A 27,483-nucleotide genomic window follows, 5' to 3' on the forward strand; every position below is an offset into this window, starting at 1 on the left:
TAAAACAATATTCAGTGTATTACTGTCATTTCTAGGCCGGTTGCGTTCACAAACCAAAAGGGCATAAACTTTGAATAATGCCAATGCATTTGCTCATGAATGCTATCAAACTCGCTTGATCTGCCACCTCCATTCTTCTTTTCATCCCCTCTTGTGTTGTGTGTTTCTGAAGGAAATGATAGATGAAGCAGACAGGGATGGAGATGGAGAAGTGAACCAGCAGGAGTTCCTGCGCATTATGAAGAAAACCTGCCTGTACTGAAGGAAGTGCACGGCATCAGGGTCTGTGATACACGAAGTCAGTGGTGGTTTTACATGTAATGCTGCTCATATATCAAAATGTCCCTTTCCCCATTATTGTGTCATACTATACATTTTCACTTAAGATGAGTCATTTGAAAGGTTTAACTGTCACATACTACGCTGAAAGGAAACTGTTAAAGACTTGAGCACAAAGTCTAGTCAGATGCCAAAGTATCCTCCTTTGAATCACATGATAATCTGTTAATTTTATGAAGAAGTTGATATTAAAGATAACACAGAGGTTATTTGTTGTTAAGAAAGTCTCAGTGCCTACTTCAGTACAGTGACAGAGACAAACAGTACATTCCAGTCTTTTGATTGATAATACAGTGTATTCATTAAGTTTCATTCATCTGGAGATTGTTCAGTTTACACTGGTAACTCCATGTTTTGGCTCTTGTATGGTGGTTCTTCAGAGATATTTATAATGTGAGCAGTTGGTTAAGCACTTCGGTTAACCACTGATGATTGGGGGAGTGCTGTCTCACCTCATTGCTACATGTGGATTTGTACCTGTGCCTCTTAAACGGGGGATCATCACTATCAGGGAAGCTGCCCGAGCTCTCTGACCTGCACAGCTTCCCCACGAGTCCCACTGTCTTTAAAATATGAGTGTGTATTTTTCTTGCAGCATTGAGTATTTATCCCTCTGTTGTGTATAACTTCTCTCTATTCTTGAATGTTTTGTATAATACAGTGACTTTAATGAGTAGACATACAGCATATAAATGTTTATGAAACAAATTAAACATCTTGAAGCAGTTTGCCCTGTCTTGTATTTGTCATTATTATAAGCATCCCTCATCTGTCCAGTGTTTGAACAGCTTGATGCTGCTACTGCTTCTAATAAAATACATGTTTGCCTTTGAAATGCAAATCTGCTTAGATGCTGCTACCTTACCACATGCATATTGACTCAACTATCAAACCTTACTATTTCAAACAATAAAGTAAATTGAAAGCGTGGATGCAATAAATGTGGAAAACTTGCTGTTTTCGGGCACCACAGGTAAAAAGTATTACGTTTTTAAAAAAGCAGCTCCTCAAACAAGTGTTTGTCAGACTTTATGATTAATTTTGATTGTTAACTTTGATCCTGTGTGCAGCCTGTCGTATTCTTTTCTGCAGCTCCCGCGAGCGGTAGCCATAGACCAGTGGGATGAGCGACACCCCCAGGTTGTAGATGATGGTGGTTGCTATATCAAGAGCATCACTGTGAAAGTAGCCAGGGGTCAGGTAGCTGTCCATGACCACAGGAACAGAAAAGAGAATGGTCTGAGCTGCCTGGAGGGTCAGGGTCACACAGGCTCTCTTGGTGCAAAGCCGTCCTGCACACATGTCCCAGCAGAGCTTGCAGAAGCATCCCAGCATGGTGAGAGAGCAGAGAGGCACCACCACAGCAGTTCCCACGATGCAATAAAGTACCAGAGCCGATGTCCCCGACAGGCAGGGTCTAAGGATGAGAGGTCGACAGCGGGAAAGGGGAAAATTGACCTGGATGGTGTTGAGGCTGATACACAAAGCCACGCTGCTGAGTACAGCTGATAAGGACCATATGGCTACAACAGCTGCTCTCTTCCTTTGAGGACACATCAAGAGTTCATAGCGCAGGGGCCAACTGACAGCCACAAAGCGGTCGACAGCCAGAGCGGTGCTCAGGAAGAGGTCTACCTGTGCAAAAAAAAAAAGTGAAGACAAAGTAGAGGCAACCATCAGTTTTGGCTGATACCTGCCATGTCAAGATTTTTAGAAGTGCAGAGTTGATAATAGGTGACCAGTTTCACAAAGGTGCTTTTTCTTTTGATTACTTTAATGTATTTTTAATATTTTTGAGGTTTGGGCTGACAAAATAAGCATTGTGAAGGTGTCACTTTGGGCTCTGGGAAATTGTGACAACATTTCTCAATATTTTCAATTTTTTAAATTGATTTATGGAGAAAATAATCGGTACATTAGTTCATAATGAAAGAAGTCATTAATTGCAGTGTGATACAAACCAACTACAACAGTAAAATCCTGCTTTTTACATCAATGCATCAGTAGTAATAATATAGCGATATATCGAATAGTCACAGTCACAGGGGGCATCTTTCATTCTGTACTGAGTAGACTACTTTTACTTTTAATACTTAAAAGTACATTTTCCTGATTATACTTGAATACATTTACTTAAGTAGCATTTTCAATGCAGTACTTTTACTTGTGACAGAGTATTTTTACAGTGAGGTATTCTTACTTTTCCTTAAGTAAAGAATCTGAATATTTGTCCCTTTTTGCGTAACCAAGTTGTAACCAATACTGTAAGTGAGTGTAGACTGGCATATACATCATATGTAATATATAATCAATGTTTTACAAACCATTGAGCAGGCCTGGGTAGCAGCAGAGAAGATCAAACACTGGGTCACAAGTATACCTTCTCTGGATCTTAAGAGAACTGCTTTGATTGTCCAGAGGAATTGCTGAAATGGCAATGATGAAGGTCATTAACTCAAAAGGCATCATCTCAGTTATAAAGAAAAGATATATTGGAAAAATCTCATACAAATCTTATTCAAACAGCAGTCAAAAAACAAAATGCAGACCTGAAGGTTGTAACACAACAGGAGGTGAGAGAGGAGCAGGAAGCGAGTGTGTCTGAGGAGGGATGGGGAGCGTGTGATGACCACGAGTAAAGGCACACTGAGTACGGTGTTCAGGGTGCAGCTCACACACATGCTGACCATCTTAACCAGGTGGTAGATGGTGGAGTTGATCTGTGTCTGGGCCTCTAGTGTTGTCACATTGCAGTTGATATCCATTACATAAAGCTCCTTTTGATCTGCCTTCCAGATAGTCTAAGTAGTCTTTGTAGTCCCTTTTAAGAAAATAAGTCATTAGCACCTGGGTAGCTTAAAAAAAACAACTAAAACTCAATTATCTCATCTCAAATGGGGAAAAAGGTGTAATACACTCACCCTCACATCTGTTTCACAAGGTGCTCTTCTCTCGAGCATTTCCAACATGATACACAGTCAGATGTCAGTTTCATTCTGATTGCAAGTGAATATTCCTGCTGAGTACCAGCATTACAGGCTGTCCATTTACTCAGCTTCAACATGTCTACATGTCAGACCTCAAGCAGAAAAACCTCTTCCCCGTGGACAGTGATGTGTCAACAGCTAGTGTTTGTTATCGGGATTACATTTGCTTATCTATGCAAAAGTCAGGGACAATATTAATACATCTGTACAGAATTGTATTGTGTCAATATTTGCCTGAAAACAGAGGCACAGTCATGGAAAACACGACGCCAACCTCTCTCAACCACACACATTACCATATTTCTGTTAAAAAAAAAAAAAAATGTATAAAGGTGAATTTCAAGAACTGAATGTCATAAATGAAGCAAAGTTACATCCATACATAAACATGTCACGGTTTCCATTCAATGTATAGTCACACATTGAAACTTTATTTAAGGCTCATAACAAGAAAATAATAAAAAGAAAACATGGATCTAATCATACATTTAGCTACTGTACAATACAATCATTTCTCCAGTATATATTTGATACCAAGGACACCAGGATATCTAGTCTGAAATCACATACTAACAAATACAGAAATGACACGAAAAATACAAAAATATAGACAATATTAACAATGGCAGCAGCTGGTTCATGTAAGACTAGTTGACTGAGGTATTTCAGAACAGGTTTCCTGTGATCGTGCAGTCACTGGCTGTAAGTACAGTGAGCGTCAAGAACTCAGCTTTCACTGAGTTTAGTCTTGGAGGAAAAGTCTGCACTAAGTTTACGCATCACCTCTGCATGGCTGAGTCCCGCCAGCTCCTGTCGTACGGCACCATAATTCTCTTTGACGAAGTTGGCAAAGGGTGTGGGAGCACGTGTCTTGGAAGGCATCAGTAGGACAAGTTGTCCTGTGCACAGGGCACACACAAACCTCTGTGTGTCCAGGGACTTGGAATGACGCCCGATCCTGTGAAGTGTTAGGAATATTATCAATAGGAAGTTAACACATGTCTGTATGGGTGGTGAATAATAAAGAATAATATGAGGTTAATGGTTTCAATTAATCTGAAAATAGTCAGACGTACGTATTCTGGCAGCGGGTGCACTGGTACTGGAATTTGTACTTTATGTCATAACTGTGGCAGCGAGTGACCATGGGCAGCTCAGGATGCACCAGAGTGGCCTTGCGAGCATACAGCTTCCAGAAGTTTCCGTGTCCGTCCCTTACACCATTAATCAGCCAGGTTGCAGCGTGACACATCTCATGAATCAGTGTGTCCCTGAGACGATCTAGGAGGGTGGACCAAAGAAAATGTGATGAAGAGATTCAATCAAATATAAACCGATATGAAATGACAGGTGTCATGCATTTTTACATTCAGGGATTTTCAAGCAGACACAGTTGATTAGTCTACCTGGTTTACAAGAGCATTACCTGCACTATCACAGACTTTCTCTGACAGTTCAATGCGGGCATAGCGGCTCCCTCCACCTCGCTCCTGCCCCGTAATACAGTAACCGGCTGTTTTCCGCATTTTCTTATTCCAAGTAAGTGACATGTTGATGGGGAGCTAAAAGTCATGTCAGACAAGGAAAAAGAATACAGATTATACAATAAAAATAGAAAAATAATCAGATGTCAGTAGTGATAGAGTGATTAATTAGCCGACCGCTTAATTGGGCTGATCTCTGGCATGTTTAGATAATCGGCATTGGCCGATACCTGCATTCCAGATAAACAAAACATGCGGACACATCTGCAGGACGCCTCGTCAGTGTGGCTGCTGTGGAACGATGTTAGCGCTCCACCTTGTGAGTTTTGGGAGTCACCATCTTCTTTTGTAAATGTTAACACGTTTCTCCCATCCTAAATGACAGCAAATCTAAACTTAAACCATTACTGGCTAGTAGAGTTGTAGTACTCGAGACCAGTCTTGGTCAAAATCTTTGTAGTACCATTTAGCTATCTAAACTATAAAGAATTAATCTGTTAAACAGCGTCCAGAAGAAAACACAGAGCTATCTAAGCTAGCTAAATTCTGCAGTGCAACCTTACAGATAAGTTATTAACTTTTCCTGACACTTATAAAGAAAGTATAGAGAAAGGTATGCTATGTGAATGTGACGTTAGCAGAGCTAGCAAGCTCACGTATGTATACTGTATGTTTCAGGGCACTAATGTCAGTTGCTTGTTATAGTTGCTTGCCAGTTATTTGCCACCTAGCCAGGTGCACAAGCTAACGTTACCTAATTTAAGGACAGGGCATGTGGTGACAACTTGTTCCTAAGTTACATGTTTGCTTGTGATAAACAATGACGAGACAGGCCACATATAGCTATGCAGCTAATGTGTAAGTTAAGTTACCGTTCACCGCTAGCTACTTGTCAGCTGCATACAGCTCCCAACATTTAAGATACGCTCTGTTGTACCGCTCCCTCATTTGGGTGAGAGCTAGCCTAGAGATGTTACAGCAGAGAGTGAGGAAAATAAATGATCAAATATGGAATAATGTTATAGAGTTTGTACTCTGCATGAAATAATACATGAATTGTCTTTGTTTTGATATCAGGAAAATACATAAGCCGCCCTGCTCTTTAAATATCAGCATCGGCAACGGCCATGTAAAACCCCATATTGGTCAACCATTGGTCAGAGGACATTTCTAAAAAGTGTCAATGAAAAACTGTTAATTACCTTACTGTCAAACACACTGGTATTGTACAGCTGGTAGAGTCTGCTGGTGAGTTCTTCCTTGTTCTGCTTAAAATTGCGGCCATAGCTGGAGCCAGGGTTTGATAAGGACTGCAAGAAGCACCCTGGGGTCTTACACAATGCTACCCTACAAGGGAAAGAACAGGGGGAACTAAAGTCTGTGTGTGAAAGACAAACTGAGTGAGCGACAAACAAATGCTGCTTACAGCACACTATACAATAAATCATTAGCATTTTAGAAAAGTCTGTGCTGTGTGTAAAACTGGGCAACACATGTACCTGCTGCTGGGGCCGTGTCTGGGCTCTGTCTGACTGACAGTTGGCTTCAAGATGGTGGATTTTCCCAATGTCTTTGCACGCAGAGGTGTATCCCCTAATTTAGAGGCTAGCGTTGTGAGTCCCTTTACAAGAGGAGCCGACACAGGAGGCTCCTTATCACATTCTATATTGAAGAACCAAGCAAAAGATATCATCCTCACAACTAGAATCAAAACAAAAGCTACAGAGCGTTTGAATGCAACAATTCAACTAAGACAGTTACCGTGGGTGTGCTTCGGTGAAAATGAGGTGCTAGGGCACTTGTTTTTCTTTTTCAGTCTCTCCAGTAGGGATGTGAACTCCTCCTCAGAACTGGCTGATTCATCCAGCATAGAAGGCGCTGAAAGAGTGCGTTTGGGAGAAGCCAGTGATGCTGGAGTTGTGTGTGGAGGAAGAGAAACAGGAGAAGATATGGGAGGCAAAGGCAGTGATGGCGAGCTCTCCTCTTCATTAGACAGCAGAGCATTATTCTTATTAGCCTTTGACAGCGGGGGCTTAGGTTTTGAGATACGAGTCCGCCAAGTGCTCTTGACCACAATATTATCATCATCATCACTGTCGCTAATAAAGACAGGGGAGTCATATTGAGACAATGGTCTCCTCACTGGTTGCTGGGCTGCTGGAGTATTGATCTTCTTAGGCACTTCAAAACAGTGGACACAAAACATCAATGTTATGCACATATATTTCAAAGAAAAGCAACATGGAACAGAACGCCAGTACTGATGAATAATGTCAGTCCAAAGTTACCTTTAAAAGATGATTTTGTCTCAATAAAGTCATCATCGGATGAGAGGTCATCTACTATGAAATTTTTGAAGCTTTAGAATAAACAAAAAAGGTAAAACAGATCATTTTCAAAATAACATTTTACACACAATGGCTATAGATTTGAAGGAAATACACCAAAAACTCACCTATCTTCACTCCCACTCACTGATATCTTCTTAGGCTTGACCGTAGGGGTTTTTACTCGTTGTAGAACTTGAATGTGCAAATTGAGGATATATGAGAGAAAATTGTAACCGACAATATAAAAATGGTTCCCTCATCAATCTAAGAGATGTTAGAATTTGATTTATTGTTAGTGTTGTGAATGGTTACAGATACTTTCAACTGAGACCACTTACATGTCTCGAAACTGCCGTCATCATCCGAGCTCAACAAAAGAACATTTGAACTAAAAAGCAAAACAAAGATGGTTTAGAAGTTCAAACAACCATGAACAAATGAGACAAAACAAGATGTGTCCTCATGAAAAAAAAGTCAGTGCACGCCATTTTCATACCTGTCTTTGTTTGTAGCACTACGTGGTTTCTGTGAGGTAGGTTTAGATTTCGGTGTAGCTTGTCCCACAAGAACTAAAAAATAAGGTAGAAATTTGTGTATTTGCAAGCTGACTCACACAATTAAACAATAAATACATTCATACAATTTAAGTCACTCACATTGATCAAAGTCATCATCACTGGACTCGATCAAAGACTTGTTTCTGTAATCGTTGCACATGGACGGCTGGTTTTCCTTCTCTGTAGCATCTTCACTGTCAGAGAAGACAAGCTGGACAGGTGAGGCCGATCGATGGCCACTTGTGGCATCATGACGAGTCTTGCCAATTGTGCTCATCAGCTATAAACAGTGAAGACATTAATCGATTAAAAAGTTTATCATTGAAATGTCAGAAAATTCTTCAAATTACTTGTTTTATTGGACCAAGTCTCCAAAATCCAAATATATTCAGTTTACTGTGATACACATCAAAGAAAAGATAGGCATGTGAACTGATCTTTTTCACAGTAACGTTAACTTACCCAAGACATGAAATATCTGTGGAGGTAACATTACTGTTTGCAGGTTAATGAAGTGTAAATACTTCAACAAACCTTTTTTTCTGCTGTGTCCAGTCCACCCTTGTCAGCCCAACCCATCTTTTTAGCAACTCTTTCAAATAATTTGCAGGTATCATCATTCATAGTTTCCTCTACTCTGTAAAAAAAAAAAAAAAAAAGTACACAAACCAGCATGACAGTTAAAGTCCAGCGCTAATCAGATATACTTTAACGAAAACCTATGATAAGATAATATTCTTCCCAGTAAACTACAAAGTGAGGCTAGCGGATGCTTAAAATAAATTATATCCATTTAACCATTTCATGTTTCTTCATTTAATTCAAAAACTCTGTCAACAAGATGTTTAACGCCACATACCTTTGTAGCTATAACTTAAAAGTTAGCGTTACCGTTAGCAACGAGCTAGTTAACAGTGTGTTTGGACTCAAGCTAAATGGAAGTGGTTCAGCGTTTTCCGTTAGTAAGCATTACACGGATCTCCCATAACATATGAATTACATCGCTGTAATATTGATTTCACTCGAGATATAATCACCAAATGCGTTTCTGTTGTTGTAAATGAAAGAGGCAGAGGATACGGAACTAACCCTGGTTAAATTCAAATCTTGGGGCCCGTTAGTCCGGAAGTTGTCACGAAGACATTCGACCAATCGGAACGGATTTCAAATGACACGGTCAGCGCCTTAGATATTAGCGCTGTGTGGAGGACGCTGGACTATGGATTTATGTATTGATAACTGGACACGATCTCTTTCTGTCCATATCCACCGTTAATCACGTATCTTGTTGTCTCGTTAAATTTTTAGGTACCAGCCTGAATATTTGCATTCAATGCTAAGCTATAATTTATCTATAACGTTAACTGAAATTCATCCTCAGCACTGCTCCATTGAATATAGTTTATTTCTGTTCACCATTTTTGCCTTTATATTAAAGTATATTATACATATTATATCAATTTACTTAATGTTGTATTGTGACAAATAAATCTACCTTGTACCCCCCCAAAATCTGTAGGCTTTTGCAAACACAGGAATAAAGTGTACATGGGACACACAAAAATATACAAAACACAAATAAACAGTATACAAATATAAGAGCAGACACAAATAATACAAACTTTGTCAGTGGTAGCCTTTCCGTCGTTAGATTTAGAAATTAAATTGATATACAACCTCATGGAGAAAAAGTACAATTAAGTTAAATTATATTCTGAATATACATTTATGAATGTGGAATTTTCCCATTAGAATTAATACATCTATTATAAAGTACTTACTTTCTTTTCTTTGACTTTTATAATTGCAGAATACTACATTATCCCACATCAATGCAACATCTCTACAAATTTGGACAGTGATGAATCTGCTACATCAGAACCAGAATCAGTTTTAATGGCCATGTATGTGTATATACACAGTACAAACAGATATTGAATTACAAAATTGAGGAATAAATAATAGTGAACAATGTACAGGTACATGTTAGATTCTGAGTCACAAGGGTATTTTACAGGGATTGTTTCTGACACTGTGATGAACACTTAACTTGAGACAGAGTGATGTCCTGTGGGTAGACACAATTAGAAACTGTCCCTGTGTCTGGGTGTTGTGGCGCAGTGCTCTGTAGCGTCAACCAGAGGGGAGAAGCTGGAACAGGTTGTGTCCAGAGTGTGTTGGATCTGCCCTGATAGTTCCTGCCCGTTCATAAGTCAAAGGTTAATACAATGTTGATTGAATTGCCACAGTATAATGGTAAAAAAATAAAAATACATACATTATGCTTTAACAAGTTAAAGTACAGCAAAACCCCTGTGAGGAACCTTACCGTACTCATTTGGCAGACACTTATCCAGAGCGGCTTGTATTTTGCAAACGTTAAGATTTCGAATGCAGCGCCTTTACTCACAATGTTGGCATTGTGATCCTGCTACATTATATTAGCAAAAGATATGAATACATGTTCATCAGTGCTATTTTCTATGTTTACAATACTGCTGAAGTGCCTTGTCCCCATGGAGAGCACATATACCCCGCAACTCACTAAGGTGACCGACAGGTTTAGGCATAGCAGATTAAACACAAATTGTGCCATTGCTCCAGTGAACTCAAACCCACCAAAAAAAGGAAAAAAAAAAAAAAAAAAAAGGAGGGAAAGTCTGCTTTAATAAGTTTGACATTTAATAGACATTGTTGTCACATGTGAACACCAACAACTGAATCAAGTGAGTGCAAAAAACAGTGCAGTTTTGCCATCTCTTTATATGTTTATTATATTCAGAGCCTCGTGGCATCATTGACAGCATACAGTTAACCGACAATACAAAAAGAAAAACTGCTTAGAAAATACTTACCTAGGCCGTTCCTGGTTTGAGTGATTAAAAAAAAAACTAGATCAATTTGTGAACAGCTCTGACATCTAAACTGAAATTTAGGCCCTTTCCAATGAATTGAAGCTCCTTTGTCCAGCTTTGTCCAATAATCTTTACAAGCATAAGATGACAGCAAACAGGACAACAGCTACTGAACATGTTTCTTGATTTACCACTAAATTAATAAAAGTTGGCATTTGGTGAGGGGAAGAAGTCTTCATCTGGACCTTTTCCCCCAAAACTTGCACATCTACTCATTGTAGTAATTTAATAACAGCTTAAGACAAACTAAAGAGCAGTTGCAACCTATTTGTTTTGTTTTTACAATTGCATGTTAAAGCTGATGAAACTTAAGTCAGAGTTACAATTTTCGTGGTGCAACATTGTCCTTTTAAAAACGCACAACACTCTTAATCTATTATAAATAGATCAACAAGTAATGACGGCTGGGCATTCTCTCCACAAGCTGCAAATAGTCTTGAACGCACACTGACAGGTCTTTTTTTTTTTTTTTTTTTTTTAAATCCACTGATCCAAGTACTGAAGGGGTAAGCAGGGCATTCACAATCCTCTCATGCTCACCAAATACACTGTGTTTTAGGACAAGAGTCTCAGACAAGGGGCCTCAAAGTGTCAGGCTCTATCTGGCTCAGGAAATGCAGACATATGATGCAGATGAACGACTGACGGGGACAAATGTGTACATCTGTAGGCTCCTTTGCAAATAAAGAGTCCCATTAACAGCGAATGAGACAAATGAAGAGAATCATTCAGGGAGAGGGGCTGGAGTGGAAAATGCACATTCCAAGCTAGGGTGCTGATAATGGTTAACAAAAAATGGTGGGGAAGGAGGGTTGGACATGGTTTGTGTTTAAAGGAAACAAGTTCAGTTCCAGTTCAGGCATTCTCACTGGTCTCTACTATCTGGACCAGGTGTTCTGGCTTGTTGCCTTTGCTATGGTGCTCCCACATCTGCAGGTACAGCCTCTCCAGGTCCATTGTGTACTGCTTGGTGTTGAAAAGAGGGCTGCAGATTCGCTGCTTCCACACACGTGCTCTGACCATCTTCAGGCTGAAAGAGAAAGAAAATGGTCAGACGTCACAGTTTAACACCATTGTTTTTCAAAAGAAGTCGGATCAAATTCTACTTACTATTCCATGTCAGAGCCCAGTTTGACTGCTATGTCCTCGTAGTCCTGGCGACTCTGGGCTATTAGCTCAGGGCAGCCCAGACAGCGGAGTTGTGAGGCAGCCACACGGGAGGCAAGGGTCTCACCTGTAAAAAGAGGTTTCACAATTAAAAAGCAGCCTTCACTTGAAATTTTTTCTACAGATACTGGTTATTTCATCATAACACAATCAGACAATTTCAACTTGTAAAATGGTTGTTTTTCTTGAGTATTATAGCTAGAACGACTAAAAATATTCTATTCAATTGGTAACCATGGGTTAAAAGTCTGTTCCTTAATAATCTAGTGTCCTAACCTGGCATTGTGACCATTGGTGTTCCAGCCCAGAGAACATCCATGCCCGTTGTGTGCCCGTTGCATAGAGGAGTGTCTAGGCAGACATCAGCCAACTGGCCCCTTCTCACATGCTCCTCCTTGGGGGCCACAGGAGAGAAGATAATGCGAGAGCCAGGCAGACCCATGTTCTGAGCGTACTGCTGGATGTTGGGCTCGCCGACAGCAGGGAAACGAAGAAGCCAGAGTACACTGTTGGGCACACGCTTCAGGATCTGCAGGGAGATGGGAGCTTTAAAACGGATTCTTTTTTTTCCCCTAACAAAAATATTTACTTTTTTAAAGTGCCGAGCTGAAGGAACACACACACAAACCAGTTGTTATAACCATGTCTGTGTAACTTACATTGGCCCACATCTGAAGAGTAGGGGGGTCAATCTTGTAGAGCTGGTTGAAGTTGCAGTAGACGATTGAGTCCTCTGGGAGACCATATTGAGAACGGGTTGTCACAACGATTGTGCGTGGCACCTCCTCTCCAGTGGCAGCTTTGTTATTGATCTAAAATAGAGGACAAAACAGTGTTACACAGACGTGGAGTTAGGGCTGGATGATACGGTCAAAAATGTTATCGCTATAAAAGGTTTTATATCTTTCGATATCGATGATTATCCCAATAAGTATCAAATCGCTTTCAGGTTTAAAGGCTAATTTTTGCTCCAGAGTGATAGTTGAAGAAACCTGATGGCTAACTGTGGTTTAAACTCTTTTTTATGGACAAACAGTGGATCACTTCACAAATCTGAGGCAGAACATTCAAAACAATTGATGATAAAATCTTTGTCAACAAATATGCACGAGTAACATGAAGTAAAAGCTTTTTTTCAGTTCGTTTTCCTAAACTAATTAAAACATCTTAATTAAAAAAAATTACGTCCTATTTGGTGTATGATTTTAAGTGAACAAAATCAAACATCTATTGAATATTTATTGGACTTTTGTTATTGAAAAATAATTATATCGCGATAATTACTGTTTTATTGTCCAGCCCTACATCGAGTAATGTCAAAAATGTCAAAACATAATGTCACCGTTTTCCTCAACAACAGTTCTGTGCTCACACTTTACATTCACGAAGAAACCACCCCTGTAAAGACACTATCTCAGAGACAACCTCATCTGCTGAAAAGATCTGGAAATGCAGCAAGCTGAATTTATTTGCTTGCTCTCACCTTGTTTCTGCATTTGTAAATGTTTTGTACCCACGCCATGTCGCTCAAAATTGTATTTACACAGACAAGAGCATCTAAGTTAGACATACCTGTGTGGTGGCCAGGCCGTTGCTGACAGTGAAGCCGTTGATTGTGACCTGGATTTGGCCTTGGTTGATCATGTTGATGATCGCTTCAGCTGCTGTGTTCATGGGGATTACAGGCATGGACAAAGCTCCGTTTGCTTCACCGGCACCTTCCTGGTTGTTGTCACACTTCATCTAGTCACAGGGAATAATTTCAACTTATGTGTTTGAATATGGTTCAAGGCCAAATCATTGGATGATATATTTTTGACTGCATGGTTCATATTAGTATACATATCTGAATCAGCAGATGTTGTTGTGCTTTGTCATTGTGGCTCAAAATAAAAAATGTAACAACAAATTCAAACAATGCCAGCTATGGGTACAAAACTTAACTACGGTGCCCCACTCACACTAAACTCACTAGGTATTTAATGATACACATAAAACAACTTGCTTCTTAAAAAGGATCAGGAAATTCTCACCTTTATCACTTTCACATCTGGCAGGCTGTCCAAAAAGGCCTTCAGATCAATACCATTAAGAACAATGCGGTTATCAAAGATGTGTCCATTAGACTTGAAATCAATCACTGCCTTTTTCTGTGGGTCAAAAAAAACATAACACAAATGTTTAACACCCTGAACATTTTTGGTATTGTCTTTTCTGTTCTGAAGGAAATAAACAGCAACAATGCAAGGATGGACAAACCTTGAGGTGAGGGAACATGTTGGCGTGGTCTCCAATGAAGAAAGTATTGGGCATGTAGGCCAGTTTCTCCGAATACTGCTCTGCTACTTCGATAGGTGACGTCTCCTTATCAGAGATGATGTAGTCCATGAAGGGAGCCCCACTGGTTCCAGGGTAACCCAGCCACATAGACTGTTGAACAGGTAGAAACAAACAGACCTGATTAATATGCCTGAAGGTGCAGTTGTTTGCACAGGTGAAATTTATCCCCAGGATGCAAGTCTGTTAATCAGAAATCATACATAGCGCTCACCTGAATGGGTGCAGGCCGGAGGGCAAAGAGCTCATTTCGGGCTCCCTTGGTGTATCCGTTCATGTTGACCAGAATGTGGATTCCATCCTGGTGAATACGATCAGCTGCCTTGCCATTGCAGGGAATCTGGAGGAGAGAAGTATCAGTTTCAGTGAAAACAGTTTGTTTTTATCACGTACAGCAACTCTTGTTGTTGAAAAGACCAGTCAAAAATTCCCATCCTTGAGGTTCATAGACACTGGGTAAATATACAAATACTGATATAGAAGCAAATCAAGGCCATAACAGTTACCTGTGAAAGGTCTGTGAAATGATGAGCCTCTGCTACCACTTTCACACGGAAGTTGGTACTATCATCAGGGCTGAGTGCATAGCAGAACACCTTGAAAAAAATACAACAATTTTGTACAGACTTGTAACACACACACACACAATTTGTCAAAGATTTCAGTCAAACCTTGTATTGTTAATGGCAAGACTACACACTGTACACTTTTCAGGTTAAGTTTGTAATTTCTACAATTAAAGTTCAAATAAAGATCACCTACTTCAAATTTCTCTGGGTTATGCATTCCAGGAATGGACTGCATCAGGTGGGAAGTAGGATGGTTGCCAAAGTCAGAGCTGACATAGCCAACACGGAGACGTCCACCACTGGCCTTCAGATCTTTCGGATGCTCAAAAGCCGGTTTGTGAAGTGCATTGATCTGTCGAATAAGCAACAGTGTAAGAATACAACTGCAGCAGGCTCACTCACATACAATGGTGGACTAATACTGAACCACTATAAACAACCACAGATTCCTCTAAATTCATGTCCAACCTTATACACCATACTCTCATCCCTGCAAGCAACCCATTCACCACCAGCTTTAACCTCTAAAATATATCCACTATCTTGCCCATCCCTTACCTTCCCCATATCCCTGCAGACAGCCACTGCCATCACCAGCCACCTTCCAACCCACCACTCCCAAAAATGAATTAAAGTTTACTTGCTTTGATCAGTGCGTGTACCTTGTCCAGGCAAAGGTTTCCGTGGCGCTCAGCAATGGCCTTGCGGAAGCCATGAGAGAGTGGATACAGCATGCTGTGGTGTGGGTGCACTGAAGGCAAGCGGTTCTTATCCAGCTGGTCAGCCACAATGCTCACAAGCTTCTTCATCCGCTCATCATAATCTGTCCAGTCACACACAATCTGGAAGAGTGACAGGAACGACAGATTTATAAAACTATCTTTTAATTCAACAGAAGCAAAAACAAATAACTACTGAATGTATTAAGATCGATATAAACATGTAAGAACCTGCAGGCAATGCGCCAAGTTGCAGTAAGCATCAGGGAAGTCTGGCTTGAGTTTCAAGGCTGTGCGGTAAGATGCAATGGCCTCTGGGATGTTTCCAGAATCCTAACAGACAAGAAAACATTAGAATAAGAGATCAAAATACATTACCACCCGTTTTATGTGCGGTAGAATGTCCCAACTATGCGTGCACATTCTTTGCATGTGACTCCACAAAGCGTAAACCTACATACACACTTAACTAGCATAAACCCATTAGTCAGTACACCATTATTTACGCATGCCAACTGTTGAAAGTATAATTTGAGTGGTACTGAGAATAAATGATTGCGATGTCATTGCCGTTCGAGCTGATGTGTCATTATAGCTTGACACTGCAAGCAACTCCAAGGTAGGTAAAGCCCTATGGTGGTGTGACACAATACAGTCATCACAACCGTTTAAAAAAAAAAAAAGAAAACGAAAAAAAGGAACCAACACTGGAGTTAAAATGAAGAATTATTCCTACCTTGTGGATTGAGGCCAAATTGCTGTGAGCATCTGCAAAGGCAGGGTTGATCTGGATGGCACGGGTGTAGCATTGCAGTGCTCCCTGTACATCTTGCATTTCCTTCAGTGTATTGCCCATGTTTGAGTAGGCATCAGCAAATGTGGGGCTTATTCTAAAATCAAACAGGAACACTGTTTAAACACCTGTACAACATTACTCGACTATTAGTGTCAGCTGTACTTTAGACTGTAGGGGGGAAAAAAAACCCCACCAGCTTAAACTGTACAGAACATGGGATTTTACATGTTCACCAATGAATAAAATTTCTGAGCAGAGTGATGTGGCATCGCACCAATATTATGAGGTGCACTGAAGGTTTTACTTTAACTATTGTAAAATAACACTACATTGATACGATCAATGGTCAGCGGGTAGCTGTAGCAAAGATTTACAAACCTGATGGCCTCCTTGTAGTGCATGAGGGCCTCCTGGAGTTTTCCCTGCTGCTGCAGAACACTGGCCAGGTTAGAATGAGCTGCTGCAAACTCTGGGAACACCTGATGAAAAAACAAAAAGGGGCGACTAAGAAGAACAGTATAAGGATGCCACGGTCACATTTACAGCAATTTGCCCGCGACCCTGTACGCAGGATGATGGATGGACGATGGCCTTGTTAAACAGACTTTTTCATAATGGAAAATATCATGAACAGAAAAAGTTAACTCCCAACTCACCTCTAGCGCCTTCCTATAGAGCTGAACTGCATCCTCAATGTTGCCCTGCTCACGCTTGATATTGGCCAAGTTGTTAAGGGAGTCTGCATGGGTTGGACACAAGCGCAAGGCCGTGTTGTAGCACTCTTCTGCTTCAGACACCTGGGTGAGAATTTTAAAAGTTAAATACAAAAAGGGACATAAAGATATTCAGGTTTTGATATTTAAGATCGTCCAGACAGGGGAAACATAGTGTTGCCTTACATTGCCTTTCTCCTTCAGGGCATTTGCCAAATTGCAGTAGGCATCGGGGAAGTGTGGCTGCAGTTCAATAGCACGACGGTAGGTGTCAATAGCCAGATCAATAAGGCCTTGCTCGTAGTAGACACAGGCCAGGTTTCCATGGACAACTGCATGGTTTGGGCTGAGGCTCAAGGCTCTTAGGTATCCAGCCACAGCTCTGGAAACATAAGATAAGGGAGATATGAATACATGTTAGCTCAATGTCTTCTTTTTCAGAAATCTTTTTAATTATCTTCTCACAAGCCATTAGGGACACTTAACAGTGCAAATGCCAAGTTGTACACACATTTTACTCAACTTCATAAGTACTGGAGGACATTGTATACTGTTATACATATGTATTACTGAAAATAAAACCACTGTTTCAGCAGTTGAGTTACAACCTTGGCCATGTTGGCAATTCTGTAGGTGCAGCAAACCTGCCCTGCCTAAACAATGGAATGCGAAAACACAGCTACAGGATCAACAAAGACATGGACGTAATGCACTTTACAAAGTTCTTGACTCATATGAAATTCCACACAGGGTGTGGTGCTTTTAAAGACTAAATATTACACATGAATGTATAAAGGGAGCATCATACTGTCTACTATGTCATGCTTTGGACTCACCTGTCAAAGATGCGGGCTTCCTTCAAAACATTCCCTAAATTGATGTATGCGTCAAGGAAATTTGGGTCCAGAGTCACTGCCTAAAAATCAAAACGAAGCTTAAAAACATGGAACACCACAAGAATTTGCCTTGACATAAAGTAGTAGGATTTTAAAAAAAAACTGACCTTTTCAAAATGGTGTATGGCCAGCCATATCTCTCCCTGGGCATTGAATACACAGCCCAGGTTGCTCCAAGCCACCGCAAAGTTGGGCTGAGTCTCAATTGCTTTCAGGTAACAGGCCTTCAATGGGTTTATAATGAAAAACCACAGGAAAAAGGAGGAGAAGAGGTAGAATGGGAGAGGTATAGTATGTAGAGGGAGGGTAAGGGATTGTAAAATAAAAATAAATAGAAGATTGAGAATAAAAGCAAGAAAAAACAAAAAGGGCAGAGAGAGCAAAATTAGTGACTATTCTCCATCATGGCAAAAAGTGAGTCTGCAGCATGGGCTTTTGTGCGTACAAGTCTGCCGCGCTAAGCTGCATTGCTTTTTCCTACGCTGCGCGGATCCAACCAACACCCACACGAGAGCCCTCATCCTTCAGTTATGACCACACTGTCAGAATATTTTGTGGTCCCCACATCAGGTACAGTCTACTGCTACCCTATAATAATATCAACACTGACAGTAAATATAATATTTAGATGTAAAATATCTGTATGAATGCTAAATATTTTATGTGGGCATATTATCTCACAACCTGGGATGCTTGACAGTTCGTGCAAGTGATGGTCCCTGTAATGCATGCGCAACAAATGCGGGCATGTGGTGTGGGTCTATTGCCACCACCACAATGCACCATATAATATTCTGCTTGCGTGACCTTGCTCCAGGCAAAGGTCATTACTTCGCTGCTGCGCTCGCTGAACGGCCAGGTAAGACAGGTGCAGACCAACAACCCCTGGCAGAACATCTGCCAACACCAGACTGGCACACACTCAGCACCAATAAAGTTTCTCAGAATAAAAGGGGGGGGGGTTTGAGGGATTAACATACAATGTGATGTTAAGACAATTAACAGCCATATGTCACTGAATTAGTAAAAAGGATGTACTATGCATTAATTTTTCTTTCAAATGCCAATTATGTCTGAGATTTTGGGGCATTTGGGAGCTAGGCTGGTTTAAGTGGGGAGAGGTCCGCAACCAACAGGCCAAAGGGAGTGAGGGGGAGGGGAGTCGCATGCTTGCGCGTTCCGCCTTTTTGGTTGCCTGGAAGGTATCGCTGCGCAGCCCCTGCGCTACTGCAGACTCACAGCGCACTATCTGCATCATCATCAGAACGCTGCAACTCCAAAATAAAGAAGGAAAACCAAAATAAAATAGGAAAAAATAAACAGCATGTAAGAGTTAGAGGGTTCTTACTTGTTTTTCACCATTATTGCTTCCAAATCCAAGTATCTTTTTACTTAATTCAGAATTGGGTAATTAGTATAGCATATTTTAAGAAATGCTTACTGTAATTTGTTTAGTTACTTTTCTTTTGCTCTTCAAAGGAAGCCACAAGACAGAGGAGCTCAAGCATGAAGTGAGGTGGTTTTTCTTTTGTTGGCAGTTACAAACCCGTTACCATATTTTTGGACTTTGTCAGAGTGGTGGCCGCAGCTGGCTGGAAGAAGAGGAGAGGACTGAGGCTGCCCTAGTGTTCCTTTCCGCCAGGCACCTACGCAGGAATAGTGTCACCCACCTGAAACCTTCTAAATAACAATATCAGTTGCGGAAAAACCAAAAGAGACAAAATAAGAAAACAAGACCGTTAGTAAAAGTTTTCAAACAATACATTCTTTTTTATATGGAAATAAAATTGGTTCTTCCAAATCACAACAAACATAAAAACACACTATTCTTAGTTTTCATTCATGCAATGAATGCTTCATTTCAAAGAAAACAAATATTGTAATGGGTAACTGGGAGGGAAGAAAGGCTTTGATGTGTTCAGTTTATCATTGAAACATAGTCAGGCTTCCATCTGTCCATCAATTAAGTTTTCATATCGTACTACAGGAGGGCAGTTACTGGCTTGATCTTGCCCAAATGAACTGATCCCATTTCTTTGGGAATGTTACATATTTGAAGGAAAAGGGAAGAAGTATTAATCATTGCTTTTCTTTTGTTCTTTTAGCATTTTCATGAAATATTTTGAAAACTTTGATTTCTTTATCCGGGCCTGCTTTCTTGAATCCTGGCCAATGGGGTAGGGAGAAAAGTCTGTGGTGTAATTATTTGTATTTAGAAGCCTCCACAGCTCTGAAATAAAGAAGTCATCGCTGTTGCTGCGCGTGCTTCTGTCTTTCTAACCCAGCAGCTGACGCAGGTGGTGGAGTACAGATTGTGAGCTGTCTGCCTGATGCCATTTGGACCATTTTAAGGCACTTGAGAATGAGCCCCCTTAAACACACAGTTAAATAAGCCATTCAATAGCAGTGGATATCAGAACAGATAACCAGCTGGGTTACATTTACATTATCAACCACAGTCAAAAGAAAAACAAATGCATGTGTGCATGAGAAGCACTCGGGTGCGCTTCTGCACTAACTGGACATAAATGAAGGGTCAGGAAGACAGCTCTGAGCGCGCACACTCCACCAATCCTCAGCAAGCGCGCGGGGGGTGGAGCGACAGAGCAGGGGAGCTTGTGACTCCCTGATGCTCCTCCCCACTCCTTTACCCCCCTCTAGCACGAAATAAGATGGCCTGTAACCAGCGAGACAACTCCACATATCCAGATTTGACCCAACCCAGTAGCACCACCCCTGTAATATAGACACAAGTTTTAAAATGAGAAATGGAAGAGTAAAACTTGGAAATAAAACCCACACTGGCAGTAAGTTTACTGACAGCAAACCAAGCGACCACAAGCCTGTCATTGGGCACTTGATAAACAATACTGGAGTTAAGTGTTTAGGTTAGAAACCATCTTATCTTTTGCACTGCAAAGATAAACTAGATTCAGTTCATATATTCTTCAAAGACCGAGCCAGCATTTTCCCTCCAAAAGCAACTATATCAAAATGCATGGGCCAAGGTTAAAAAAAATGACAATACAGATCAACTGTTTTGATTTAAAAATTTCAGCCTTTCTTCCTGAAAGGAGAGGGGCTGACCTCTGGTTACAGGACTAAGAGTGATACAGGGTGAGGTCAAATATAATAAGTGCACTATACTGGAAAAAAAATAAAATAAAAAAAATACATGGCTTTCTAAAAAGTAATCAACAGAAAATTTGTGGGCTACCATTTAAAACGACAAAAAAAATTTACAGTACAATACTCCTGGTTTTTAGTAAGTTAGGGGTGAGAAGCTCACTGCAACTCTAAAAAAAAAAAAAAAAAAAGGGATCAGAAAAGGCTACTATTTCCTGTCCTTCACTTGGCTGAGGGGGTTGAAGGGAAAGGACTTGATTTGGCTTAAAAATGTCAATAAAAAAGGAACGTCTATGGCCTTAGTGAGGGGGGGCACTAAAAAATAGACAAAAAAAGAACAAAGAAAAATCTACAAAGAAAATATAAACACATCTATATAAATTCCAACCCACTGTAACATACCTTAGCCTCTTCCAAACGCCCAAGGGCTTTAAGCAAATTGCCCAAGTCGCTACGCACACAATAAAGGTCCTGGGGGAAAAAAAAAAAAAAAAAACACATACATTTCAATTTTACAAACCGCAGATCAATATGTAGCCTCCAAGGCCCTGTCTACACGAACATGGGCATTTTCATAACCATGACTTTTTTTTTTTTTACGCGGTTCGGCTGTTCGTCCACACGGAAACGCAGGTCACTTAAGCTGAACATTTTTGAAAACACCTGCCAGGGTGAGGATTTTCAGAAACGCTGGTTGCAGTGTTGTCGTGTTGACAGTAAAACCGGGGGGGGGGGGTTTGCCTTGCGACGTCAGAGTGTGCGCTGTTATCTGCTGTGTTTGATGTCAGATTGTGCGCCACTGCCTGCTTTGTTTACAATTTCACGGTTTACGGGTACGGCTTTACGGTTAGGGTCATATCGCCGCCAGGTGGTTTGGCATGCTCTTGACAGCACTTGATAGCGCGTTTGCATTTTCATGTGGACGCAGATTTTGTTATCTTTTTAAATGAAGGAGGAAAAACTGTTTATAAAAATACCCGTGTCCGTGTGGACTAGGCCTAAATAGGTCTGCCTTCGTAGCAGATAGTTTCCTGTCAATTTAAAGAGTCACTTAACGCCTCCTAAAAATCTTATTTGTGGTTTTCACCTTGCTATAATTAAAGTGGAGTATGCAATTCTATTCCATTAAAGGTCTTTATGTGAAATCCAGCGAATATCTCCACACGGTCCACTAGCTAAAAAAGAAATCTTATGTTTGTGCACAGCCCTGGTTACATTACTTGCTGTCGTTGTTCGCTCTATATCATGGTATTTGTCATGGTAATGGTTTCCTTCAGAATCACATACACCACCTTTAAGAACAGGTGTACTCTAGGAACCTATGACATCACTGTTGGGTATGGCTACTGGTGCAACAGAGCACATTTCTAACCACACCTATCAGTGATCCTAGGTGATGGTAAGAGGTGGAACAGGCTTGACACATTCAACCAGAGAAGGAAATTAAACGCTGCTTGTCAGCCTGGTGTTACGTTACTCTTTAAGGATTTCATAACAAGGCACATCACTTACAGGGTTATACTGTAATGCAGACACATAAGCCTGCACTGCTCCCTCCATGTCCCCGGCGGCCACCAGAGCTGCTGCCAAGTTGATGTAACCATCAATAAAATCTGGCTTCAGTCTCAGCGCATGGCGATAATGCTCTATGGCCTCTTGCAGTTGCCCACGCTCCTTGTACACATTCCCCAGGTTGGAGTAGGCTTCGGCCAACATTGGATTCTGTTTGATGGCCAAGGTGCTGAAGTGAGCAGATCTGTAGGGCCAGAATGGGTACAGAAAGGTCACAATCCTGAACGTGATTGCTGGCAGTATTGGCTCACTGCATTGCGTTGAGGCAGTAGCAAGGTGTTAGTGGTGAAAAGAAGGAACTTATTTTAAAAAAGGTGTGTGGGTAAATATTTAAACACACCAACATGAATATCCTTAAAATGTTGAAAGCATTAATACATGACAGTACAACACACATTTCACCAATTTTCAAAACTTACAGAATCCACCATTTAAGTGTCAGTTGTGCAAAGTAATTATCATGCTGGGCATATACTCTAAATGAAGGTGTCTGTACAGACAAGTGCTGCTATCTACAACCAAGAATAGGCACCATATTGGCTTTGATCGCCACAGAGTGCACATGCTTTGACTAGCTATTGTTGAATAGTTTTACTCAATGAACAATGAGAGATAACTAAGCAAACTGTCATTATTTGGTAAATTGTTACAGCATATCGAGTGATAATTTCAGCATTTGTCCGTCTGATTTTTTTAGTGCTCATTTGACGTATGATTTGAATTTCAGTTGTTTGAGTATACCGCTAACATTGGGTGCATTGAAAGAACATAACGGAGTAAACAAGATCAAACGTTTAAACCTTCAACTTGCAAGACTCGAAATCTTGCCAGGGGCACCTGCAAAGCAACGGTATGGCCACTACTGAAACAGAGTTAGAATCATGAAGGGAAAGAGTGAGCTCATTATAGATCGAGCGACTGGATCCCAGGAGGCAGCTCAGTTGTTGCATGACTGTCATGGAAGACCCCATTATTCTCTGCCACTTCCACGCCACATGTTCAGTGTGCGTTGAGCCAGCCCCCCCACACCTCACCTGTCGAGTCTTCGGCACTGGAAGTGGATGGAGGACAGAAGCAGCAGCACGCCTGTGTTATCAGGCTCCTGTCTCCACAGCTGCATGCAGTGACGCTCAGCTGCTTCAAAGTCCCCTGACTGATACTCCCGGTGCGCCAGCTCTGCCAACCCTTGGAAGGAAAGCATACGTTTTGTCGGTTCTGGAGCACCAACACAGCCCAAAGAGGGGGGAAACAACATGTTAGAGGTGATGGAAGAAATTAAAGTGGACAAATGAAAACAAAAAATAAATAAAAGACATGAAGATAATGCTGTCAATGACAAATAATGGCTAACAATTTGAACTCAAACAGAAAACACGGCAATATGATAAATGAAGGGAGCACTGTGATCAAGTGTTGCAGTCATGACAAATCTTTGGGAATTTTACATTCTGATTTCAATTATTGGGATCACAGTTGGATTTAATCTATACTCTTTTCAATTAAACTAAATATGGTTTGTCCTAGAATTGCATTGCTCACATAACTGCAGATGACTTCCAATAACATGTTTAAATGACTGAAGTCCCATTAGACACAAATGACTGCATAATCACATACAATTTATTATGCTTTAATTGTAAATGTGAGAATGACTTCAAACAGACAACTTGCCTTGGTCACACGGCAAAACTCTCAGACCGTTGTACTGTTGGCACAATGTATTTTCTTGTAATCAGCGAATATTACAAGATCTTTCACTAAGAGGAATCCCCAACGACTCTGTTTGGTCTCCAAACTACTTTTTGTCAAGAAAACCCATGCGAGAAGTGACACGGTAAATAACAGGAAAAAGAAAAGAATATGGGTGGGAGAATGTATTGGGATACGAAGGGAGCAGGGACTGACTGTTCTGCAGAGAGAGTTGGTGGTAAAAATATAATTTTTGCAATGAAGAGATATAGCTGCTTGCTCGTATTGTGGTTCAGAAAGGATGACATGGTTACAAAGACTGAAGCGCCTGTGTGTATGCAAATGTATTGAAATGAAACTGAACCTATATTACTGTGCCCTGGAGGCGGATGCATAACAACACTGGATTCTGAGAGCTACTGTGTAGGACAGCAGAGCCCGTGTCTGCTCTCTTTGGCTGTCGCTCATTGCATGGCTCCCTGACCCCTCCCCAAAACAACCAGATATTTAGCCTGCTTGATAGGGCTGAACCATTAATCGTTTTCAAATGAAAATTGTGATTTGAAAGAACGCGATTAGCTTATCGATTAAAAGGTAGGTTAATTATACAGAGCATCTGACCCGTTTTTAACAGTCCTGTAGTTACAAATTCATTCCGTAATCCTTGTGTGACAGACCAGCTCACCAATATACAAGTGCCATACACCTCCTTACAGTCCTACTCACCAATCAGAGCGGGCACAGGGTGTGTACATTTTACAACAACAAACAAAACTAGAGGGAAACATGCGGGATAAATGGCGTTAGCTGAACAGATACAGACGGCGGCTGTTTCGCAGTTTTGTCTGGCGTCAACTCACACAAGGGTTTCAGCAGCAGAGCGTTTAGCCTGCCCTACGTTGTTGTTTATTTGTCCTTTCTTGTCCTTCAACTATGGATAGAATGGCAGGCTACATTTCCCACATGGAGCATTTCAGAATAAAAGCGTTCTGCCTGATTTTGGTGACTTTTTCAGATTTTGTTGATTTGTTCGGTTGTCGTCGATTTTTGTGCGTCTACTATGGTTAAGTAGGCAACGTAGTTAAATTGTTAATTTCTTTGTCTCTTTTAACTGTGTTTATTGTTGATACACGATCGGGAGTCTGCACAGCGCGTTTTATTTTGAAAATCGACTGGACTCTCTATGCTGTTCTGTCTGACTTCCAGCACGTTCATCTGCTCTGTGCTGCTTGATGCAGCTTCAGTCAAAAATAGACTGGCAGTGAATATTGAACTTTAGCAAAAAAAAAAAAAAAGCAAATCGAATCATAATCAAGTCATTCGACCATACTGCTTGATATCTTTCTGGCGTCTCTGAGGCAGCGATGAGCTCATGGACGGCATCTTTGAACACTTCACACACCGTAATCGAGCGCCAATTTGCCCATGATCTACGGGCTTTTGACGGCAATCTCCAAAAACAGTGAACGTGCGGAAAAAATCAGGGCTCCACACAGTTTAGTCTTTTTCTCATTTTTAGTTAGACACAACTTCACATAAAAGTAAAAAAAGGTTTCCATAAACAAAGTATCAAAGAGTAATAAAAAAATTCAAACAAAATGAATGCATGAGGAAAAAACAAACAGGGAAGGGAATGATACACTGATGGCTGATGTCAATATCATATAGCCTTAATACAGTATATCTGGGGCTTATCATTAGCCATCTATCGCAGTCTAGTTTATATTACTAAAATCCTTGTGTTGTTATATTAAATGATACACTCACATTATTCATTCTGTACCATTTCAGGTACTGACCATCAATTTCCTACAGTGATTGTTGAGGTCGGGGATCAGTGGATCACAACGCACTAAGATCGCAGTAGATCAGGTTCATCCACCCATGATGAACATTACGTAATAATACTTGTATCTAAGAAGGAAGGATGGCTTCAAAAACATAACGCACCTAGTCAACATGCAATAATTAAGTCAGGTAAAATGACCACCATCACTTGCGCTCGTCACCTTTAGAATAATCTCGAAAGCAGAGGAAAACAGTCTTTAACCATGGACATCTGCGTCAATGATGTCTTCACAGCCAGTTTCAACAACAGGATGCAGCAGGGTCCTCGTTGTTTCAGTAACGTTAGTCATAACAAGCATTATCTTTTAACAGTTATCAGAACCAAAAGGTGTAGACGTGTTTATCAGAGGAAGCCATTTTCTCTGGTCACTCAGCGTTAGCAAACAACGACATTTTATGTCGTTCGGGCTAATGTTACACTTTAGCTAACTTAGATAGCTACAACGCAAACCATTTAAGGCAAAACCCTTGACGAAAACGTTAACGTTATAACTTATGCCTGTAAACAGTATCACGTTAACACAACGTTTGTACACTTGCCTGTGAACGTCAAATTGACTCGTTAACTATTTTAAGAGAGGAGATGTAACGTTAAAATTGTTAGGTTAACGTTACAAACAAGCAGCACATTATGCTAACTTGCGTTAACATTAGCCAGGAAACATTAACTTTAACTGGGCCTTCTTTGCTGCCAGTGCCATCATGTTCAATTGTGACGCAAAACGTTGCATTGCTAGTAACGTTAACTTACATCCTAGTTACGTTTCACTTGTTTTAACGTCAACGTTACTAATTTAAAATCTGAATGCTAGCTAGCTACCTGCTGGCCTACAGCTCAATCGCGTCTAACGTAACACGAGCTATGGTCGTCTTCACAGCATCCTACATTATTTGCCATCTAACGTTAGCTAAACAGGAGCAACCAACCTGTGCTGTCAGCCACGTTTCCCACTGAGGTCGCCATCTCCTCAGTCTTCGTGTCCTGCACGGTGGTCGTCAATGCGTCTTCTGGTAGATCAAAGATTGAGAGAAAAAGGTGCGACGAGCAGTCGTCTTTGTCGGCCAGCAAACAGGCTGCCAGGCAGTGACGTTAGCTAACCTAATGTTTGATTTTCCGTCCCTCGTACAGCGCTTTATCAAGATGTTGCAGTGGTCCGTATATTGACTATTAATCAAATAACCTCGTTTTTAGACCAAACTTTTTACTGGCATGAAATCTGCTGTTGTTTTATAGCTCAAGCGGTTCGACTGTTCACAACAAAGCAGCTAACGTTAAGGAACACAAAATGGCGAAATGGGTGGAACTAATTTTTCAGAGAAAGTAGTTCCGCGTATCGGTATTTCGAGGAAACGAGTAGTTATAAATGTCGTATTAGTAAAATAATGATTAATAGGTTACGGGATTGAAGTATTGTTTACTAATCATGCCTTATACGTTT

At 40.7% G+C, this 27,483-nt stretch overlaps 4 protein-coding genes across 13 annotated transcripts in view; 1 reads left to right on the forward strand and 3 right to left on the reverse strand.

Moving 5' to 3' along the window:
- The window catches only part of cetn2 (centrin, EF-hand protein, 2), a 17,737-nt gene extending 16,672 nt beyond the window's left edge, over window positions 1-1,065 (forward strand). For all 3 annotated transcript variants that reach the window (XM_046031341.1, XM_046031339.1, XM_046031340.1), the window contains one exon: window positions 173-1,065. In XM_046031341.1, the coding sequence (XP_045887297.1) occupies window positions 173-262 (90 nt within the window). In that variant the 3' untranslated portion in view covers window positions 263-1,065. The remainder of the gene's footprint in view (window positions 1-172) is intronic.
- On the reverse strand, window positions 1,020-3,684 carry LOC123958117 (olfactory receptor 10G4-like). Its single transcript, XM_046031338.1, has 4 exons — window positions 3,261-3,684; window positions 2,889-3,160; window positions 2,664-2,765; window positions 1,020-1,974 (listed from the first exon to the last, which is right to left on the reverse strand). Exons 2-4 carry the CDS (start codon window positions 3,102-3,104, stop codon window positions 1,375-1,377), a joined length of 918 nt encoding a protein of 305 aa, XP_045887294.1. The 5' UTR covers window positions 3,105-3,160; window positions 3,261-3,684; the 3' UTR covers window positions 1,020-1,374.
- A 33-nt stretch (window positions 3,685-3,717) lies between these two features.
- gcna (germ cell nuclear acidic peptidase) lies at window positions 3,718-8,843 on the reverse strand. 4 transcript variants are annotated; one of them, XM_046031333.1, is made up of 13 exons: window positions 8,787-8,843; window positions 8,232-8,334; window positions 7,797-7,977; window positions 7,637-7,709; window positions 7,479-7,528; window positions 7,266-7,332; window positions 7,099-7,169; window positions 6,572-6,991; window positions 6,310-6,472; window positions 6,013-6,157; window positions 4,753-4,888; window positions 4,403-4,607; window positions 3,718-4,284 (listed from the first exon to the last, which is right to left on the reverse strand). In XM_046031333.1, the coding sequence occupies exons 2-13, from the start codon at window positions 8,319-8,321 to the stop codon at window positions 4,053-4,055; spliced, it is 1,833 nt and encodes a 610-aa protein (XP_045887289.1). In that variant the 5' UTR covers window positions 8,322-8,334; window positions 8,787-8,843; the 3' UTR covers window positions 3,718-4,052. The 4 variants fall into 4 exon arrangements, with proteins under 4 accessions (XP_045887289.1, XP_045887290.1, XP_045887288.1 ...); XM_046031334.1 differs by lacking the exon at window positions 8,787-8,843 and adding an exon at window positions 8,735-8,783; XM_046031332.1 differs by lacking the exon at window positions 8,787-8,843 and adding an exon at window positions 8,557-8,727.
- A 1,599-nt stretch (window positions 8,844-10,442) lies between these two features.
- Window positions 10,443-27,307, reverse strand: ogt.1 (O-linked N-acetylglucosamine (GlcNAc) transferase, tandem duplicate 1). 5 transcript variants are annotated; one of them, XM_046029905.1, is made up of 22 exons: window positions 26,972-27,307; window positions 23,542-23,722; window positions 22,448-22,691; window positions 21,338-21,406; window positions 17,917-18,033; window positions 17,750-17,829; window positions 17,100-17,295; window positions 16,857-16,997; window positions 16,579-16,679; window positions 16,141-16,294; window positions 15,636-15,737; window positions 15,348-15,527; window positions 14,879-15,037; window positions 14,623-14,712; window positions 14,331-14,456; window positions 14,039-14,209; window positions 13,813-13,929; window positions 13,352-13,522; window positions 12,439-12,591; window positions 12,056-12,308; window positions 11,723-11,846; window positions 10,443-11,642 (listed from the first exon to the last, which is right to left on the reverse strand). In XM_046029905.1, the coding sequence occupies exons 1-22, from the start codon at window positions 27,006-27,008 to the stop codon at window positions 11,468-11,470; spliced, it is 3,141 nt and encodes a 1,046-aa protein (XP_045885861.1). In that variant the 5' UTR covers window positions 27,009-27,307; the 3' UTR covers window positions 10,443-11,467. The 5 variants fall into 5 exon arrangements, with proteins under 5 accessions (XP_045885861.1, XP_045885860.1, XP_045885863.1 ...); XM_046029904.1 differs by having other exon boundaries at window positions 15,330-15,527; XM_046029907.1 differs by having other exon boundaries at window positions 23,542-23,692; window positions 26,972-27,306.
- Window positions 27,308-27,483: the final 176 nt, after the last annotated feature.

This window comes from Micropterus dolomieu, linkage group LG19, assembly GCF_021292245.1.
Source record: "Micropterus dolomieu isolate WLL.071019.BEF.003 ecotype Adirondacks linkage group LG19, ASM2129224v1, whole genome shotgun sequence".
In the NCBI taxonomy this organism is placed as follows: domain Eukaryota; kingdom Metazoa; phylum Chordata; class Actinopteri; order Centrarchiformes; family Centrarchidae; genus Micropterus; species Micropterus dolomieu.